The sequence below is a fragment of the Microcaecilia unicolor genome, chromosome 1 (assembly GCF_901765095.1).
Source record: "Microcaecilia unicolor chromosome 1, aMicUni1.1, whole genome shotgun sequence".
Taxonomy (NCBI): domain Eukaryota; kingdom Metazoa; phylum Chordata; class Amphibia; order Gymnophiona; family Siphonopidae; genus Microcaecilia; species Microcaecilia unicolor.
The window spans coordinates 308,280,031-308,299,477 of NC_044031.1; the positions used below are offsets into that span (position 1 = coordinate 308,280,031).

General features: G+C 45.8%; 1 protein-coding gene across 1 annotated transcript in view; it reads left to right on the forward strand.

The window, feature by feature from the left end:
• The window catches only part of MICALL1 (MICAL like 1), an 87,290-nt gene that overhangs the window by 62,590 nt on the left and 5,253 nt on the right, over window positions 1-19,447 (forward strand). The window contains exons 13-15 of the mRNA XM_030208160.1: window positions 3,430-3,503; window positions 12,781-12,895; window positions 13,958-14,004. Coding sequence (XP_030064020.1) covers window positions 3,430-3,503; window positions 12,781-12,895; window positions 13,958-14,004 — 236 coding nt within the window. The remainder of the gene's footprint in view (window positions 1-3,429; window positions 3,504-12,780; window positions 12,896-13,957; window positions 14,005-19,447) is intronic.

Sequence of the window (19,447 nt, forward strand, 5' to 3'; positions counted from 1 at the left end):
TTTAATGGCAGTTTTTATAGTTGCCATTTTGTTGGCACGGAGAGTTTTGGAGCTACAAGCTCTTTCTTGCGTGGATCCCTTTCTCCATTTTTCTGACTCGGGGGTTTTGATTTGGACAGTTCCATCCTTTTTGACAAAGATTGTATCTCCGTTTCATGTCAACCAGACTGTTTGTTCCTTCTTTTTCTGAGGAGGTCTGTTCTGCAGAATATGCTTCCCTGAGGCTGTTGGATATTAAGCACATCCTTATGCGCTATCTTTCTGCTACCAATGATTTCAGACATCCTTCATCTTTTTGTCCTCTTTGCGGGACCCTGGAAGGGTCTGCCAACCTCCAAAGCAACGGTGGCCCAATGGCTTAAGGAGTCTTTCTTCTGCTTACATTCCAATGGGTAAATCTCCCATACATTTAGGCTCATTTTACCAGGTCTTTGGCGGAGTCTTGGGTGATTTTCCTTGGCGGAGATCTGTAGGTCTGTGACGTAGTCATCTTCTCACTCATTTGTTAAGCATTTCCATCTGGATGTGTCTGCTCCAGCGGATGCTTCTTTCGGGGCCCTGATTCTCGCTGCAGAAATATCACAGTTCCTCCCCTCTTAAGGATTGCTTTTGTACATCCCATTTGTCTAGACTGACCCATTTGTCTAGACTGATCCCTGGGACGTAATGGAAGGAAAAATTAGTTAATTACCTGATAATTTTCTTTCCTTTAGTCCCAATGGATCTGTCCAGAGCCCGTCCTTCTGTGATGGTTTCGTTTTTCAGTACTCTATGAAATCTTGTTTGTGGTGTTCTGGTTCCGTTATTTCTAAGGCACAAATTTTGCCCTATAGTTCATGGTTATTTTTCTATCTGGAGGCTGGAGTTTTTTCTCTGTAAGTCACTCTATTTCATTGCTTTGTTTTCAGATACTGAGTTATAGTGTTCTCTATCTCTACCTGCTGGCACATGGTCACAACCCATTTTTCTGAACTGATCCTTTTGGGACTAAAGGAAAGAAAATTATCAGGTAATTAACTAATATTTCTGTGTCACATAACATAATAAAAATTTCCAGAACAGAAATGTTTTTAAGAGCTTTCTAAATTGGTCATAGCTGGTTACAATTCTCAGCTGAACTGGCAACATATTTTAAACCCGGGCAGCCAGAAATGAAAAAGTAGTAGGAAAGACAAATCAAGCATTCTTCAGACTTGTAACAATAAAGGATTCCTAGAAAGTCTTTGTTACAATATCCAAGTCAGAATGTTTGCATGCTTCAGGCCTTCTGCCTTCATTTTCATGGAAGAGAACTGAGGGCATTCCAAAGACCTTACTATAGTGTATCAAGTCATCAGATAATGAAATATGAGAAACCTTTTTTTTTTCTTCTATCTCTAGCACACTTTGACAAACGTTCAAGCAAAATTCCTGTCTTGGCACTTGCTGTCTTGATCCGGCGGACCTGATTGCTCTTGTCTTTTTCACATATCAGGTGCTTGAGACTGTGCTTTCTAATTCCCATTGTGTCAGGGGCCAATGTGAAATATCTACATTTTTTCATTTGTCGGAAATAGACTCTTTCCAAAAGTCTGGAACAGTTTCTGATGCTCTGGCCCCATAGGAAACTGTGGTTGTCACCTCCAACATTTAGGTTGGGTGCTCCAGAAAACAGCAGTCAAACTCTCCTGAACCTTAAGTTTTCTGTAACAGTTTCAGTTTTTGAAATGTTTTACATTCAATACGTTATGATGAGTAGTATTAATATGTCAGCTCAAGTGAAATGGAAACCTCAACATTGTTTTTGTCAGTCGAAATACTGAGCATTTAAGGCTACATGGTTCCCTTATGGGGTGAAGCATGCAGAACGTTTTTTGTCTCTGTTACTATCTGCTAGTTGATGAGCATAACCCACAAGTTCTGGACTAGTCTGGTGGGACTGAAAAGATAATTAGCAGGTAAGATGTAATTTCTGCATTCTAGAAAGGATCTTTTTCTACAGAAATAAAGAAATTGGAATGGATATGTTACTGCCACATAGCAAATGACAGTTAAAGCATTTTTTTCTTTATTTCCTTACTTATTGTGGTAATTATTTTATGTTATTTCTGTTTAAAGTATTGCAATAAATTAAAAAAAAGGAAATGACAGCAGATAAAGGCTGAAATGGCCCATCTAATAACCCATTTGAGGTGGTTAGGGTTGTAACTGCTGCTTTATGCACACTACCCCCCCCCCCCCCCCCCAACCGTGTTGTGTTTGAAATGCAAGGAAATAGTTTTGATATTGATGGAAATTTGGAAGTTGGGAGTGCTTCAGTGGAAGGATGTAAGCTAGGGAATAAAAGATAGTCTCCAGAAAATGAAAGTCCAGAATTGTATATATTTTGACAAATATTTTGTTCACCTTTTTAGTTTGCATGACTCCTCTACTGCACGCAGAACACTGGCTCCCAGTGTCTGCTCGTATCAGATTCAAAATACTTGTTCTTATATTTAAAGATCTCCTCCCTAACGCTCTAGCATACATCAATAAGCTACTCATTCCTTACCACCCGACCTGCTCCCTTCGCTCCTATAACAGCAACCTTCTCTCACTCCCATCGCTCACCTCCCTCAGACTCGATAACTCATGAGAAACTGCCTTTAGCTACTTGGACCCTAAGCTCTGGAACTCTCTCACACCACCCCTTAGGTCACAAGCTTTCCTCCGACCTCCAAGCCTTTAAATCAGTCCTCAAAACTCACCTTTTTCTCAGAATCCTTTGCCTCTCTATTAGCTCATTTCTTTTCCTCACCACTTGTTTCACCCTAATTCACCCCCACCCCATATCCTATTTTTGGATATTTGTAGACCACATAGTAGCCTTTGCAGGCCCTTTTGTGGTATATTAAGTTCAGTGAAATATATATATTTTATACAATGTGTGATTGATTGGTCCATTCTCTTGCAGACACAGCAGAAGTTTCCTTATCTTTTTTTTCCCCACTGGGCCTTAGATTAGGTTCCTTTACTTTTGCTATCTCCACTGTACCTGGAATTGTGAAATGCAAAAGCCTGTCCTTGACTTGTATCAGCAGTTTTCTCGTTAGCTGTATCTGAGATTTTGGCTTGAGCCATTGGCATATGAGTGCTGTAGGAAAATTTGGACTCCAATCTTCTATGTGATGAATTGCATTTATATATTTAGTGTTCAATCAGTAAAAGGATAAACCATAGGAAAATAACAGTAACAGGATTAATCTACCTGCCACTGTTGCTTCTACAGCAGCCTACACTACACAGTCTTGAGCATTTCTCAACCCACTCTCAGATCTAGACAGCCCCCAGCACATTTGCCAGCCTCTCCTGCACTGCTGCTGTTCATCGTAGAGCTCTATATCCTCCATCCTGGGACCGACCTTCCTCTCTGCTCATGCCTTTCTCATAGGGTTCTTCCTTCTCTTACAGCTTTAAGCAGCAGAACCTAGAGCAGCAGCAGGCAGATGTGGAGTATGAACTTCGATGCCTTCTGAACAAACCAGGTGAGTGCTCGCAGGGACATCCTATTCCTGAATAGTCTATAGTCATCTTAAAAGTGTAGCTAACCTTTATTAGGAATGGTTGTTTTTTTTAATGATCACCCATCACAAATCTGAATGGTCTAGTGCTGTTCAGTAATACTATACATTAAAGCTGCTAAAAACTAGTATCAGTTTGAATTATATTTGTTGTATTTTATTTTAAAAGCACACATGCAAGGGTTATACCCAGTGGATTTCTAAGCCATCCACAGCTGAATGATAAATGACCAATCCAGAAAACAGCTGCGGTCCAAGCCAGTGCAGTCACTCTGATTAATTATTCTCTACTCACTTGACAGGCCAGAAATAGAGGATGGAAGAAAGATAATGCATTACGTGTTTTTTGTTTTCTTGAAATTCACCATTTGATTTATTTTAAAAACACTGTGAGGAAAATTGTCTGTGGGATATTTTAGGTCTGTCCGTGTATACAAAACTGTGATAGAATTTTATAAAAGTCTCTTCCTCAGCGACCTTCCCCAAGTAGCTGTAGTTGTACTTCTACCTCTGCTGAGACTGAGAAAATGCTGGCTAGTGGAGGTTCTGCACAGTTTATATATTCAGTATCCAAAGCTCAGTGTTTTCTCAGTCTCTCTCTGCTGGTAGGAGTGCATAACCCAAGCGTCTTGACCGGTCTAGAGGAAAGAAAATTAGCAGGTAAGATCTAATTTCACCTTTTGAACATAGAGCTTTTTATAAAATACATCTAGTGGTGTGAGAAAAATATGTATGGAATGACATATATTGGAAGAAGCCATTTTATAAAGGCTGGGTTAAAGAAGAAAAAACCATAAAAACGCACACTTATAAGCTGCAGTTTCACAACATAGGCATAGAAGTGGCGGGTTTTGCAAATGTGCACATGTTAGAGAAGAAGCTCATTAGGAACCAGTCTTGGAAACTTTAAAGTTTTGCAATTTGAGGTACTTTCCAATCATGAGGAAAGCAAAATGATCTCCTAAAGTGCTTCTCCAAACCCATGGCTAAAATGAGACATTACCTAGGAGTTATCGACTTGAAGGAAGTGTAAATGCAGATGGAATTTTACAAGTTATACATGTATTGCTGTTCTATAATTTGCAGGGCTGACTCAAGGATTGTGGTGCCCTGAGTCAGATTTTGCTTTGGTGCCCATCTGCCTCCCCCTTTCCCATTTTGGGGCCAGCATTCTAGTATGAAGCAGGCAGATAGTGGGACTTGGTGGCAGCTCAAGGCAATCTGCTGCCTGAGGCAAGAAAGGAGCTGATGCACTCTCCCCCACCAAGACACTCAAAATTGGGGGGGGCCTCAAAGCTCCAGTTATGTGGTCGTCCCAAGAAAAAAAAGAGAGCAGCATATTCCTTGTCATCAGCAGCAGATGAATCCATTAACTGATGGGTTGTATCCACTTACCAGCAGGTGGAGATAAGAGAGCACTGAAAAACCATAGTGTCCCTTGGATGACTAGCTCCATCTGCCTTCAGTATTTCTCTATCTCCCAGCAGGTGTGGACGTAGCTTGATCAGCTCCTGGAAACATTTCTGCCTGGGGTGGCTCCTATGCTTTGCCAGTTGAGCAGGGGTGTTGTGGCTGGTGGTGCCCACTTTAAAGGCATATAGGTTTGGCCTTTCCCTGCCTTACCCATTCCCCCCGCCTCCTGGAGTCCCTCTGTAGCTGCTTGCCTCCAACTTTCCTCACAGCGTTAAAAAAAAAAAAAAAAAAAAAAAAAAAAAAAAGTATACGCACTCCTGCGTGGTTATTCTGAGGCTATTTCCAGCGTGCAGCTTGACCGGAGCTCGTTGACTGTCTTCTGAGGTGAGAGTGGTGCCCAGCTCCTCCGGGGAGGTCCCGCGGACGCCATTCCGAACGGGGTACGTTTTGGCGCGAAGCTGCCATTTTATTGCTGTTTTCCGTCCAGTCGGACGATGGCTGCTGAGGGATTTAAGTGCTGTTCCCGGTGTGGTAAGCGTAGATCAGCAGCGGGGCTCTGTAAGACATGCTCATTAGGTGCTAGAGCTAGTACGAGCATGGCGAGCGATGATTCTTCCCGCTCTATGGAGCTGGCAGCGGGCGCCATTTTGGAAGCGCCGCATGTCTCGACGCTTGCTGTTGCGGAGGAGTCTGAGTGCAGGGGGACGCCTCGTGTTGAGGCTACCAGAGGAGCTCCTCCTCCTGCTTCTCCTAATTCGGAGGCGGCGGGTCAGGGGGAGTTTTTCTCCCCTGAGTTTGTGCTGTTACTGCATCCTTCATGCTGAAAAGAGCTCTGCCGCAGGTGTCTGACACTGCGCGGCTGCCTGGTTTCCCCCCGGGTGTTGATGGCCCAGGGATGACTACAGAAGTTTTTTCTTCCCGAGCGTTGGAAGGACGCTAAACATAGACAGGTAAATTCCCCGTCGGAGAGTGGCGCACTTCCCTTTTCCCCCCCGTGGTCAGGCTGTGGGGATTCTGAGGGATCTGGCAGGCCTTCAGGGGCAGATGAGCCAGAGGAAGGTGTCGGTTTGCCACTGGATCTGGATGATCCCAGTGCGGTGAGGATTTTCCACCGCGACGAGCTGCCAGCGCTCATTTCTGACGCCTTGCAGGCCCTCTCTATTGATGATCCTGCCAAGGGCAATGCCTTCTCTGGTAATCCTAGGATGGTGAGTACTAAAAAGCCTTCTCGGGCCTTTCCTCTGCATGACTCCATCCAAGAGCTTATTTCAGCTCAATGGTCTGACCCCGATGGGCCTTTGAAAGTGGCCAGGGCTATGGGGCAGCTTTACCCTCTGAGTGAGGAGCACTTGGCCCCTTTTGGGATGCCTAAGGTGGACGCATTGGTCACGGCTGTGACAAAAGACCACCCTCCCTGTAGAGGGAGAGGTCTCCCTGAAAGACATGCAGGACCGGCGGTTGGAATCCGCGCTCAAACGGTCCTTTGAAATATCGGGCCTCGCCTTAAGAGTATCTGTTTGCAGTTCCTATGCAGTCCGGGCCTGCCTTGCTTGGTTGCAACAGGCAGTAGAGCAGCCCGCAGATGGTGCGGAGCCCCTCGCAGAGGTTGCACCGGGAATGGAGTCAGCTCTGTCATTTTTGGTTGACACCCTCTATGATCTGGTCAGAGCTTCGGCTAAACAGATGTCTGTGGCGGTTTCTGCCCGCCACCTTCTATGGCTAAGGCATTGGGCAGCTGACATGGCCTCTAAGCAAAGGCTGATGAGGTTACCCTTTCGGGGCCTCCTGTTGTTTGGAGAAGATTGTGAAAGACCTTGGGGACGCCAAGCCCCAGAGGTTACCTTAGGATAGGCCGAGGCCTTCTTCCAAGGGTCCTGTGTTTACCTCCTCCTCTAGACCTCGCTTCCGTGAAGCTCGAAGGTATTGCCCGGGGCGCTCTGCTGGGTTTTCTCTATGAGCCTGTTTTCAGCAGAGGAACTCCTTTTGCTCGGACAAACATTCCGCAGCGGCCGGGTCCCGGCCTGGAGTTCAGGGGTATCCTCCACAATGATGGGACGCCGGTCCACTCCTCCTTGCCTGCAATAGGAGGATGTCTTTCCCTCTTTCTAGAGGAGTGGTCGAAGATTACCTCAGATCAGTGGGTCCTGGACCTGATCAGAGAAGGTAACCGATTGTAATTCGGTGCCCTGGTGAAAGACGTGTTTGTGGAGTCCCGATGCGACACGGCCATAAGACGGGCGGTGGTGGAGGAGACCTTACAAGTCTTGCTGCACCTCGGAGCGGTGATCCCGGTGCCTCCCGCCGAATGCGGCTACGGTCGCTACTCCATCTATTTTGTGGTGCCTCAAAAAGGCGGATCTTTCCGACCAATCCTCGACGTAAGGAGAGTCAACGAGGCACTAAGAGTGCGACATTTTCGCATGGAAACCCTGCGCTCCGTCATTGCGGCAGTTCAGCCAGGAGAGTTTCTCACGTCTCTGGACCTAAAAGAAGCTTACTTGCACATCCCTATTTGGCCCCCGCATCAGCGATTTCTCCGGTTTGCGGTGTTGGGAAAACATTTCCAGTTTCAGGCCTTGCCTTTTGACCTCGCCACATCTCCCCGTACCTTTTCTAAGGTAATGGTGGTGGTAGCTGCCTTTCTCAGGCGAGAGGGTATCAGGGTTCTCTCGTACCTCGACGACTGGCTCATCAGAGCGGATTCAGTAGACGAAAGTCGTCTTGTCACAGCCAGAGTGGTCACAGTACTGCAGTCTCTGGGCTGGGTGGTCAACATACCCAAAAGTCACCTGACCCCCTCTGTCTCTCGAGTATTTTGGGGGTCCGGTTCGACACGGCCTTGGGGTTTGTCTTTCTCCCCGACCACAGGCGGTGCAAGCTTCAGAACCAGGTCCGTCTGCTTCTGCGGATGCCTCGCCCACGAGCTTGGGACTTTGTCCAGTTGCTGGGGTTGATGACGGCCACCTTGGAGGTGGTTCCATGGGCGAGAGTGCACATGAGGCCTCTCCAGATTGCCCTGCTTCAACGATGGTCTCCTATGTCTCAGGAATATCAACGCAGACTAACGTGGCTCCCTGCGGCCCGGCTCAGTATGGATTGGTGGCTCTCCGACAGTATGTGCGGCGAGGAATGCCGCTGGTGCTACCCGCTTGGTGCCTGGTGATTACAGATGCCAGCCTTTTGGGCTGGGGGGAGCCCATTGCCAGGGAAGCTATGCCCAGGGTCAGTGGACAACCGGGGAAGTGAGTTGGTCTATCATTTGCTTGGAACTGAGAGCGATATTTCAGGCTCTTATGGCCTTCCAAAAGACTCTGAAGGGGCTTGCTGTCCGGGTTCTGTCAGACAACACGACAGCGTTGGCCTACATAAATCGCCAGGGCGGCACTCAGTGCAGGGCATTGGCCACGGAAGCCGCTCAGATTTGCCACTGGGCCGAGCTCCATTTGCAGCTTCTTTTCAGCAGCTCATATAGCAGGTCAGAGCAACGTGCAAGCCGATTTTCTAAGCAGGCATCTAATCGACCCGGCGGAGTGGGAACTGGCAGATGGAAGTGTTTCTGCAAATTTGTGCCAAATGGGGAACGCCCAAGGCAGATGTAATGGCGTCAAGCGCAAACCAGAGTCCCGTGCTTTTTCAGCAGACTGAGAGATCCTCGCTCGGCGGGGTTGGATGCTCTGGCTCAACCCTGGCCCTCGGGCCTCCTGTATGTGTTCCCTCCGTGGCCCTTGATAGGGCGAGTTCTCCTGCAGATTCGGCTACACCAAGGATTGGTGATTCTCATAGCTCCGGATTGGCCCAGGCGTCCGTGGTACGCGGACCTCCAGCGGATGCTGGTGGAGGCTCCACTTCCTTTGCCTCTGGTGCTGAGCCTGTTGATTCAGGGCCCAGTGACCATGGGGGATCCCTGCCGATTTGGTCTTACGGCCTGGCTATTGAGAGGGCGCAATTGAGAGACAAGGGCTACTCTAACAAGGTCATATCCACTCTCTCTTGCAGGCCCGCAAGCGGTCCACCTCCGCAACTTATGCTCGGATCTGACGCCAGTTTGAGGCGTGGGGTGTTTCAAAGGCAATCACACCCATGCAGGGTACAGTCTTGACAATATGGGATCTTTTGCAGGAAGGCTTACAAAAAGGGCTGGCCTATAATTCCCTGCGGGTGCAGGTGGCAGCATTGGCATGCTTTCGAGGGAAGGTCTCTGGCCTTTCCCTGGCTGCCCATCCGGACATTGCCCGATTTCTCAGAGGGGTGCTTCGGCTCCGCCCGCCGGTGCTCCTGCATTGTGCGGCTTGGAATGGGGCTGGTGTTGAAGGCGCTCCAGCGTTCGCCCTTCGAGCCGCTGAGGCGAGCTTCGGAGAAGGATGTGACTCTTAAGACAGTCTTTTTGGTGGCCATGACATCGGCTAGACGTGTGTCTGAGCTCCAGGCTCTAGCCTGTCTAGACCCGTTTTTACAATTCTCTGAGTCCGGAGTAACCGTGCGTACTGTGCCTTCCATCTTGCCCAAGGTGGTTTCAGCGTTTCACCTAAACCAGCCCATTTATCTTCCCTCCTTTTCTAGGGAGGAGTTTCCGGAATCTTTTGGGCAATTGCATCTTTTGGATGTTCACAGGGCTTTGTTGCAGTATCTACAGATGTCAAATGGTTTCAGGACCTCTGATCACCTTTTTGTATTATTGTCAGGTCTTCGACGCGGGGGCCCGGCATTTAGGCCACTATAGCCCGTTGGCTCAAGGAAGTCACATTTTCTACGTACCTGCTCTCTGGCCGGTCTCCGCCTGAAGCATTTAAGGCGCATTCCACAAGAGCGATATCCTCTTTGTGGGCTGAAACCCGTGCAAAAAACAAGAGAGATGCAAGGTGCTCACATATCAAGCAACAAAAAGAAAAAAGTAAGAACCACAGAACAGTTTATACATTTATAACTGCTTTTATTTTTGTGTTATAAAGTGCACTGTGGTTCTCCTTTTTTTTTTTTTTTTTAAACATGTTTTCCTTATTCACAGAAACCCATCCCCCAGCAGTGGGTGCAGAGCAGAACTCAGCACACAAAATATATGCTTGATTCTGATATGCTCAGTAATCAGAATCAAGAATATATTTTGTATGCTGAGTTCTGCTCTGCACCCACTGCTGGGGGATGGGTTTCTGTGAATAAGGAAAACATGTTTAAAAATAGAGAACCACAGTGCACTTTATAACACAAAAATAAAAGCAGTTATAAATAAATGTATAAACTGATCTGTGGTTCTTACTTTTTTCTTTTTGTTCCTTGATATGTGAGCACCATGCATCTCTCTTGTTTTTTGGAGACTATATGTGGTTAAATGTGCAGAGTATGAAGTGTTTTGTATCTGAGCCTTAGGCTATAATTTTTGCTGCATATAAAACGGCATTGCAGAGTTTTTTTCATATTGTGAGTAAATATACACATAGTTCATGCATATTTTCACTGGCAGTGCATGTATACTTCTATCTATGTAAGCTGTGTGTACTTACATATATACCCTGCATGTGTAGATGCTGTTAATTCAGCACCTATATGTGTAGCTTACTTATTGGGTCCTGATGTTTTCATGTTATATCTGGTTATGTCACATCCAGGCCAAACATACAACCTACATGTATAAGCGCTGAATATCAGTGCCTATACGTACAATATATCTGCCCTGGAATTCCCTGACTTGTAGGGCTATATGTGGACTTTCACAGAAAATGGTTACAGAAATGTACTTGGACATTTGGTGCTATGTCAAACAGCCAAGTGCCTTCAACACTGGAACAAATAAGAGTTTTTTTATTTAATAGACCCAACACGGACTGTGTTTTGGCCTGTCTACGCCTGGGTCAGGGGTCAATACTGAGAGGAACCCTTGATGAATATGCATAAATATTTTTATAAAGCAGCACATTCACGGTTCAGATGTATGAAAAGTGCTTCAGTGTGCAGGTAAAGGTATTGTGAAAATGCAGTAATTCAGACCAACAGGAATGAGGACTGCAAAAGCACTGTGAGCTCGCAAACTTTTTGCCGCGGTCAGTGACCATTTAGCCATACATAAAAACTTTTTAACTCACTCTCTCTGTACCTTTCTAAATCATAAAATCATCAGTATATATTCTCCAAAGATATACATTGTTTTAAAACCATGTTCTGAAAGGTATCTTTCTTCAAATTGGCTATAGAGGGGACCACAGTTGATCCCAAAGCCATTCCCTTTATTTGCTGATGATAAAATTTACCATTAAAAGAAAAATAATTCTTTGTGAGGGGCAATAGTTGCAAGTTCCACTACGAATTCAGTAGGGACCCTAAGATGAAAGTCCTTTTGGTAATAGTGTTCCTTATAATTTTAATTACTTCCCTCTGAGGTATATTGGTATATAAGCTTTCAACATCTAATGTTACCAAAATCACATCGTCTGTGCATGTCAGGGCATGTAAGGTATTCAATATATCTATGGAATCTCAGACGTAGGAAAGAATTTGATGAACAAAGAGTCGCAAAAATCTATCAAGTGGGGATGCAATTGCAAAAATAATTGGTCTGCTGGGGGTGAATGCAATGTAGGATCTTTAAGTTCTTTATAGAATGATCTATCCTGTAATTGTCTTGTTACAACTTCAGTGACATAGCTGTCCTTTTACTAAGGTGCGCAAAAAAATGGCCTGCGCTGGTGTAGACGCGTGTATTGGACGTGCGCAGGTCAATTTTTCAGCATGCCTGCAAAAAAGGCCTCCTCCCCCCCCCCCCCCCCCCTGAAAATGGATGTACAGCAAAATAAAAATTGGTGCGCGTGCATTTTGGGCCCCGAGACCTTACCACCACCCATAGACATAGTGATATTCTCGCGTGTTAACAGGGCGGTAATGGCCTACGTGTGTACAATGCCGATTATTACCCGGTTAGCGCCACGCACCGGAAAATTTCCAACGCGCTTAGTGGACGCGCATAAAAAATGAAATTACCTACGCGGTAGCCAGGCAGTAGTTCAGAATTCATGCATGTACGCACCTACATAACTTAGTAAAAGGGCCCCATAGACTTCCCTATCATCACTACTGTAGCATCCCCTTTATCTGCTGGCTTTATTATTATGCTCTTATCATTGCATAAAGTGTTACCTGTTAAAGTAGTAATGGACAGGGATGCCTATGTCTCTGAAGTTACAAGACAATTAGAGGATACATCATTCTATAAGAACTTCAAAGACCCTGCACCCACCTTACAACAAGAAATCAAATCACTTATTGCAGTTGGCAGAGATGGCCAATTTTTGACACAGAAAGAGCTGGAATTTCTGGTCATTGAACTTATTCTCCCCACTATGTCCATCCTTCCAACAGTGGCGTAGGAAGGTGGGGCGGTCCGCCCCGGGTGCATGCGCTGGGGGGTGTCGGCTCACTGGTTCCCTGCTCTTTCTGCCCCGGAATAGGTTACTTCTTGTTCCGGGGCAGAGAAAGCAGGGAAGCAGCAGAGCCGATGCAGCTCCCAGTGACGTGCACTGGGGGCGGATCGGCCCTCTCACCTGCCCCCGCTGAAAGGTAGGGTGTGTAGCGGCGACCCGCCCCGGGTGCCAGGCACCCTCGCTACGGCACTGCCTTCCAAAGATCCATAAGTCATTGCATGGTTGCCTGCGAAGGCCTAAGGCAGCTTTCTGTAGCCCAGCAGTGATCTTCCTTGGTTTTGCCATTTTCATGTGCTACCAATATCTCTTGTTCTTGATTTTGTCTGTCAGTCCTGGGGTGTGAGTGCCACCAGATGTGCAGTGTGGTGAGGAGGGAGGTGACAGGAGCCCAGGCCTCACTGGGGGTTTTTTATTCCTAGATAAAGACTGGAGTGAGGATGATCGGGAGCGAGAGCAGGTACTGATGCAGGAGCTGGTGACCATCATTGAGCAACGGAATGCTATTGTGAACTGCCTGGATGAGGATCGGCAGAGGTAATGCTGGAAGGTGGTGTGGAGAAGAGCTAGAATTTTCACTGCATGCTTCACAGAGGCCTTTTTTTTAGCTACCATTTGGGTTCAGCAGATATAATGCTGAGTTGGAGTGGGGATGGTGTATCATAGAAGGCACTAGAGGTTACTTTCTCCGATTTATACTTCTATTCAATCGAAATAGGGTAGAGTATGACAGGGTGAGGAAGGGGGATGAGGGAGAGCAATGACATGAATAAATGTCACACAGAAATGTTGTCTTAGGTGCCCACTGATACCCTGTGTTAGTGCTCTTTAAACAAGTCTCTGTCATTCATAGCAGGGTAAAAACTCCAAGGCAAAATTCTAGTAAAGTCTCTGTTCTTTGCATGATGGAGTTCAAAAATCATACAAAGGTGGTGTTTCTGGCCTTCTCCTGACCAGGTTGCACTTCCCATACAGTAGGGAACCCCATGAGATTTTCTTCGTAACTGCAAACAAAAAATAAGTTTGTTCCAGGACAGCAACAAGTAAACACTGTCAGGAATCGGCCTCTGTATTCCACCTTCCCCTGAAGTGTTGCTTGCTTGCTTTTAGCAGCCAACAGAAAGACGTTTGGAGAAGGGCACACACTCCTGCTCCCTGGCTGCCTTATTCAGTGCCTTCACAGGAAGCACTTTCTTTTGAACAGCTGGCTACGAGTAGGAGACCTGTATCTGCTTCTCCCAAGCACTATCCCTGACAGGCTTTCCTGCAACCATCTGGTAGCTTTAACCTTCTGTTTGCTTGTTCCCCTGTGACATGTGCATGCGCCATTACAGTGTCCTATAATATTTCAGAAGAAAGATGTGCAGAATTTCAGAAATGCACATCAGAAAGAAATAATCAGAAATATGTCTTTGTTGTCAGAATAGTTCAATCTTGTCCTCTGAAATCCCTATACCCCCACCCCCCCCTATCCTAGCTGGTCTATATTTTGAGAATCAATGATAATGTTTATGTGAAAACATGGAAAGGCCTCCAGAACCTTTCTACTCATGGGAGAGGGGACACACACACAAATCTGATTATTCTTATTTATTGCAGAGAGGAGGAGGAAGATAAGATGCTAGAAGCCATGATCAAAAAGAAAGGTAAGAAAAGAACCAAACATTTGAAAAAGAGAGAGCATTCTCAGCTTATAGCACCCAACCACCCCTCTCCCCCAGGCACACAGAGACGTGCAATCATAAAGATTGCAATGTACAACCTGTGGTTTGATTTTACTGTCCCTCCAGAAATAGTCTTCAGTCTTCTAAAATAACTGGTTGAGTTCTAAAATGTTTTGTAAGCCTGTTAAGCTTCTGCTGGGTGTGAGATCAGTCAGCTTTTGCTGTTTTTCCCAGTGATGGAGAGAATTTTGCTGTTACCACCTGCCCAGGCATGATGTGAGACATGAGCTAAGACTTGCCTCACCTGCTTCCTGCTTGCACATGTAGAATTTACCAAGGGGTTGTGCTCATATGTTGCAGGGGAAAGAATGCCAGAATGCATCTGAAACTGCACTTGCAAAGAAGGCTGCAGTCTGTTGGCCATAAAGTAGGGTCCCCAAACATTTCACTTGAAAGATCTTGAAGTACAGTGCACGTCGGATAAGCGCATGCTCTGTTTAACTGCATGCTGTACTTTGGTCCTGTTTTTGGCGCCATCAATTTCTATGGGGACAAACTTCGGTTTAGCACACCACTGATAAGTGCAATATGCATGGTTTGACTGCTCCTCCGCACGCACGGAACATGGAAGCTGATTGGCATGTGACAAAGGGGTGATAAATTTGAAATCACATTGGTTACTTGCCACAGGCGGTAACCAATGAGAGTTAATTTGTTAGAATAAGCGAAAGAAAGTTGTTAAGAGTGTACAATGGAGTTGTCGTCACCCAACTGGAAGACTTTAACACTGGCTGAACGAATAGAAGTTCTTAAAAAATTAGAAAACAAAAGTCAAGCATCTATTGCTAAAGAATATGGGGTCAATCCCAGTCAAATTTCATGTATCTTGAAGCAGAAAGATCAGCTTCTGGAAGACTGGCAAAACAATACAAATCCACGCGGGAAAAGCTGAGGATGTAGAAGATGCTGTTCTTCTGTGGTTTTCTCAAGTCAGGAGCAGACAGTTTCCTGTTAGTGGTCCACTGCTTATGGCGAAAGCTAATCAGCTAGCTGAAAGTCTTGGACTAACTGAATTCAAAGCCACTGTTGGATGGTTGGAAAAATGGAAGGAGAGGAACAACATAAAACTCAAGAAACAGCTGATGACTTTGGTGCTGAAAATTGGGTTTTCAGTTCTTCCTACCATCTTGAACGAGTTTGCACCTCGTGACATTTTCAATGCTGATGAAACCGGTCTCTACTAGCGAGCGATTCCTGATGGAACACTTGCATTCAAACAAGCTGAAACTACAGGAAGTAAAACGTCGAAGGACCGACTGACGATCCTCCTTTTTCTGCAATATAGATGGGAGTGAGAAGCTGGAACCACTCGTCATTGGAAAGAGCAAACAGCCCCGTTGCTTCAAGAATGTTAAGGGACTTCCTGTGTCATACGAGGCTAGTGCAAATTCATGGATGACGGGGGAAATTTGGAAGCAGTGGCTAAAGAAGTTAGACACTAGAATGTGGGCACAAAAGCGTCAGATTTTGTTGCTTTGTGATAATTGTGCTGCACATAGTGATGATGTCAGGCTGTCTAATGTCAAGGTGGTCTTCCTGCCACCAAACACTACCTCTCTGATTCAACCTATGGATCAGGGCATAATAGCCAATTTCAAACAACATTATCGGGCTCTTGTGCTACGTCGTCTGATGTGCGTTATGGATGACCAGACTGGCAAGGATAAACGTGCTGTTGAACTGGCTCGTAATCTATCACTGTTGGATTCCCTACAAGTGCAGAAAGAAGCCTGGAATCATATTACACAGGCAACCACTGTGAACGGCTACAAGTGGGCAAGCTTTAAGGATGTGAAGAGGGATGAAACAGATGCAGCTGTTGCAAACGCATCAGATGAACAGGCTATTGACATCCCAGCCGTTGTTACTAAAGAGGAGTTTCATCACTACTTAGCTGTTGATTACGATCTACAAACAGCTGCTGACATCAGTGATGTCAAGAGATGCGCCTACACGCAGGCAACGGCTGATGATGAAACAGATGATGAAGTGAGCAACGAGGCACATGCTGATGAAATTCAACAGCCTCCTGTACCTTTTGCAAGAGCGCTGGAGAGTCTCAACACCGTGTGGGCCTATCTGGAGGGCACTGGATGTCAGTGCTATGACAGTTTTTACCGTCTGGCAGATGTAGTCTATGGAACTCAGACACAATAGTGTACAGAGGACTATGACTGACTACTTCAAGGGAGTGGAGGAGTGGCCTAGTGGTTAGGGTGGTGGACTTTGGTCCTAGGGAACTGAGTTCGATTCCCGGCACAGGCAGCTCCTTGTGACTCTGGGCAAGTCATTAACCATCCATTGCTCCATGTAAGCCGCATTGAGCCTGCCATGAGTGGGAAAGCGCGGGGTACAAATGTAACAAAACAAAAAACAAGTAAGCCTAATGTCAGTTAACGGAGACTGTATAATGTCAGTTAACGGAGACTGTATACTGTATGTATAATAAACAGTACTGTACGTATGTTTAAGTGCCTTTGGTCCCAGACCCTTGCACTTAAGTGGATTGCACTGTATGTTTCAAATCATTGAGAGAGTAATGGGGGGGGGGGGGGCAGGACACTCTTGGAGAAGAGCATGTGAATGGGGAGGAGGAACCATGCATGGCGCTTTCACTGATCTTCAGATGCTGGGGAAAGAGGGAGTTGGGGGGGGGGGGTGGTTCCCAAGGGTGGGACAGATAACCCTACCCCCTCTTTTTATTTTCTCCTTGCCCCAGCATTTGCCTCCTTGGGAAGTGGGAGGTAGGTGGATGGTGGGGGTAGGCTGTGTGTGTTACACTCTTTTACACTTAACAGTTCCCATGCACGCTCCTCTTGCTCTCTCTCTCTCATTCCACTCTTTCATCCCTTTTCCTTTCCCATCTGTATTTTCTTACACTCATCTGTCTCCTGCACCCCAGTCCTCTAGCTACAAAACATGGCACATCCATATGCCCACTCTTAGTCTATGTCACTGAGAGCAGGGAGTACCAGTAACCCCACCCCCCTCTCCCAGATCCTACATCTATAAAGTTGGGTGTACTTTCAAACACACACCTGCACACATTCCCACTTTTGCAGCCCTGATCCCTTACCCCCACCCCAACATGATCTGCTTTGTTTCTTCACCTGGTCACCACAGTTCACAATCCGTGTGAGCAAGGATTGAGCTGTGATTTATAGGGAATGGAGGCAGTTGAGTGAATTTACTTTTATCAGGTTCAGCAATCCTGGGTTGCAGCCAGTGGCTATTCCTAACCTTGTACTCTCACCTTATTCTTGGGGTCACCACCGGCAGAAAGAAAGAAAGGAGGATAATCAAAGCAGGGAGGAAAAGATGCAGAGACTGAGGCTGGCAGAAATCTTCAGTCTGGGGGATGGAGAGAAGAAAGGTAGAACAGAGTAGGCAAAAAAATCTTGTTTTGCAGTCCAGATCTGACCTAGGATAGGAATAGCACTGAGGGCCAGAAAAACTTGCTCCAGGAGCCACATCTGACCTATGGGCTGTTTGGGGACCCTTGCCATAAAGGGTTCTTTGCAAGGTGCAAGACGGATGAGAGAGGTTGTGAGTGACAGGAGAATGCTGTACCTTGGGCCCAACCTTGTTTGGAGGAGGGGAAGCAGGATTGTGGAGGGAAGCACTGGTTCTGAATCGATCAACTGTATGGAGATGTTATGGACATGGCTAGGTATGGTGTGGTGTAGGTGGTTGGGATGAACACTGAGGCTGTGTAAAGGTGACAGGGAGAGGATAGAGCAGAGATCGGGATGGGGAGAAACAGTATTTCAGCAGATACAGATACTGGACAAGGTATGCATCTCCCATTGTATTGATTTTAGGTGTTTTGTGAGGGAAAGGCAGGAACCCTAGGAACATAAGAATAGCCATACTGGGTCAGACCAATGGTCCATCTAGCCCAGTATCCTGTATCCAACAGTGGCCAATCCAGGGCACAAGTACTTGGCAGAAACCCAATTAGTAGCAACATTCCATGCAACCAATCCCAGGACAATGAGTGAAAAGTAGATTCACCTCCACCCGCTCCACACCACTCAGGATTTTGTAGACCTCCGTTCCACCCCCTTTGATCGCTCTTGTTTGAACCTTTTCTATTTCTGCTATATGCTTTTTGAGATACGGTGACCAGAATTGAACGCAATAGTCAAGGTGAGGTCGCACCAAGGAGCGATTATAATATTCTTGGTCTTATTTTGCATCCCTTTCGTAATAATTCCTAGCATTCTGTTTGCTTTTTTGGCCGCCACCACACACTGGGCAGAAGATTTCAGCATATAGTCTACAATGACACATCTTTTTCTTGAGTGCTGACTCCTAAGGTGGACCCCAGCATCAGATAACTATGATTTGGATTATTCTTCCTAATGTGCATTACTTTATTTGTCCACATTAAATTTCATCTGCCATTTAGATGCCCAGTCTTCCAGTTTCCTAAGATCTTCCTGTAATTTTTCACAATCCATATGCTTTTCGACAACTTTGAATAGTTTTGTATCATCTGCAAATGTAATAATCTCACTCGTCATTCCGATTTCCAGATCATTTATAAATGTTAAATAGCACCGGTCCCAGTACAGATCCCTGTGGCACTCCACCCTCCTTCATTGAGAAAAATGGCCATTTAACCCTATCCTCTGTTTTCTGTCCAATAATCAATTCCTAGTCCACAGAAGGACATTGTCTCCTGTCTCATGACTTTTTAATTTTCTCAGGAGTCTCTCATGAGGAACTTTGTCAAAAATATTCTGACAATTTAGATGCACTACATCAACTGGCTCACCATTATCCACGTGCTTATTCACACCTTTAAAGAAATGAAATAGGTTGGTGAGGCAAGACCCCTTAGCTGAACCCATGCTGACTCTGTCCCATTAAATCATGTTTGTCTATGTGTTCTGTAATTTTATTTGTTGTTATAGTTTCCACTTTCTTGTTCGGCACTGACATCAGGCTTACCAGTCTGTAATTTCCTGGATCACCCCTGGAGCCCGTTTTAAAAATTGGCATCACATTTTAATGTCAAATTACAGATCACTAAAAGCAGATCAGCAATTTCATATTTGAGTTCTTTCGGTACCCTGCAGTGTATACCATCCGGTCCAGTTGATTTATCATTCTATACATGTCGAGTTGGCTCAATACGTTTTCCAGGTTTACTGAGATTTCTTTCAGTTGCTCTGCATCATCACACTTGAAAAACCATTTCTAGTAAAGGTAGATCTCTTACATCTTCTTCTGTGAAATGAGAAGCACAAATTAATTAATTCTCTTACTATAGTTTTGTCCTCCCTGAGTGCTCCTTTTGCTTCTTCTTGATCTAACGGTCCCACAGATTCCATCACAGGCTCTCTGCTTCTGATGTACC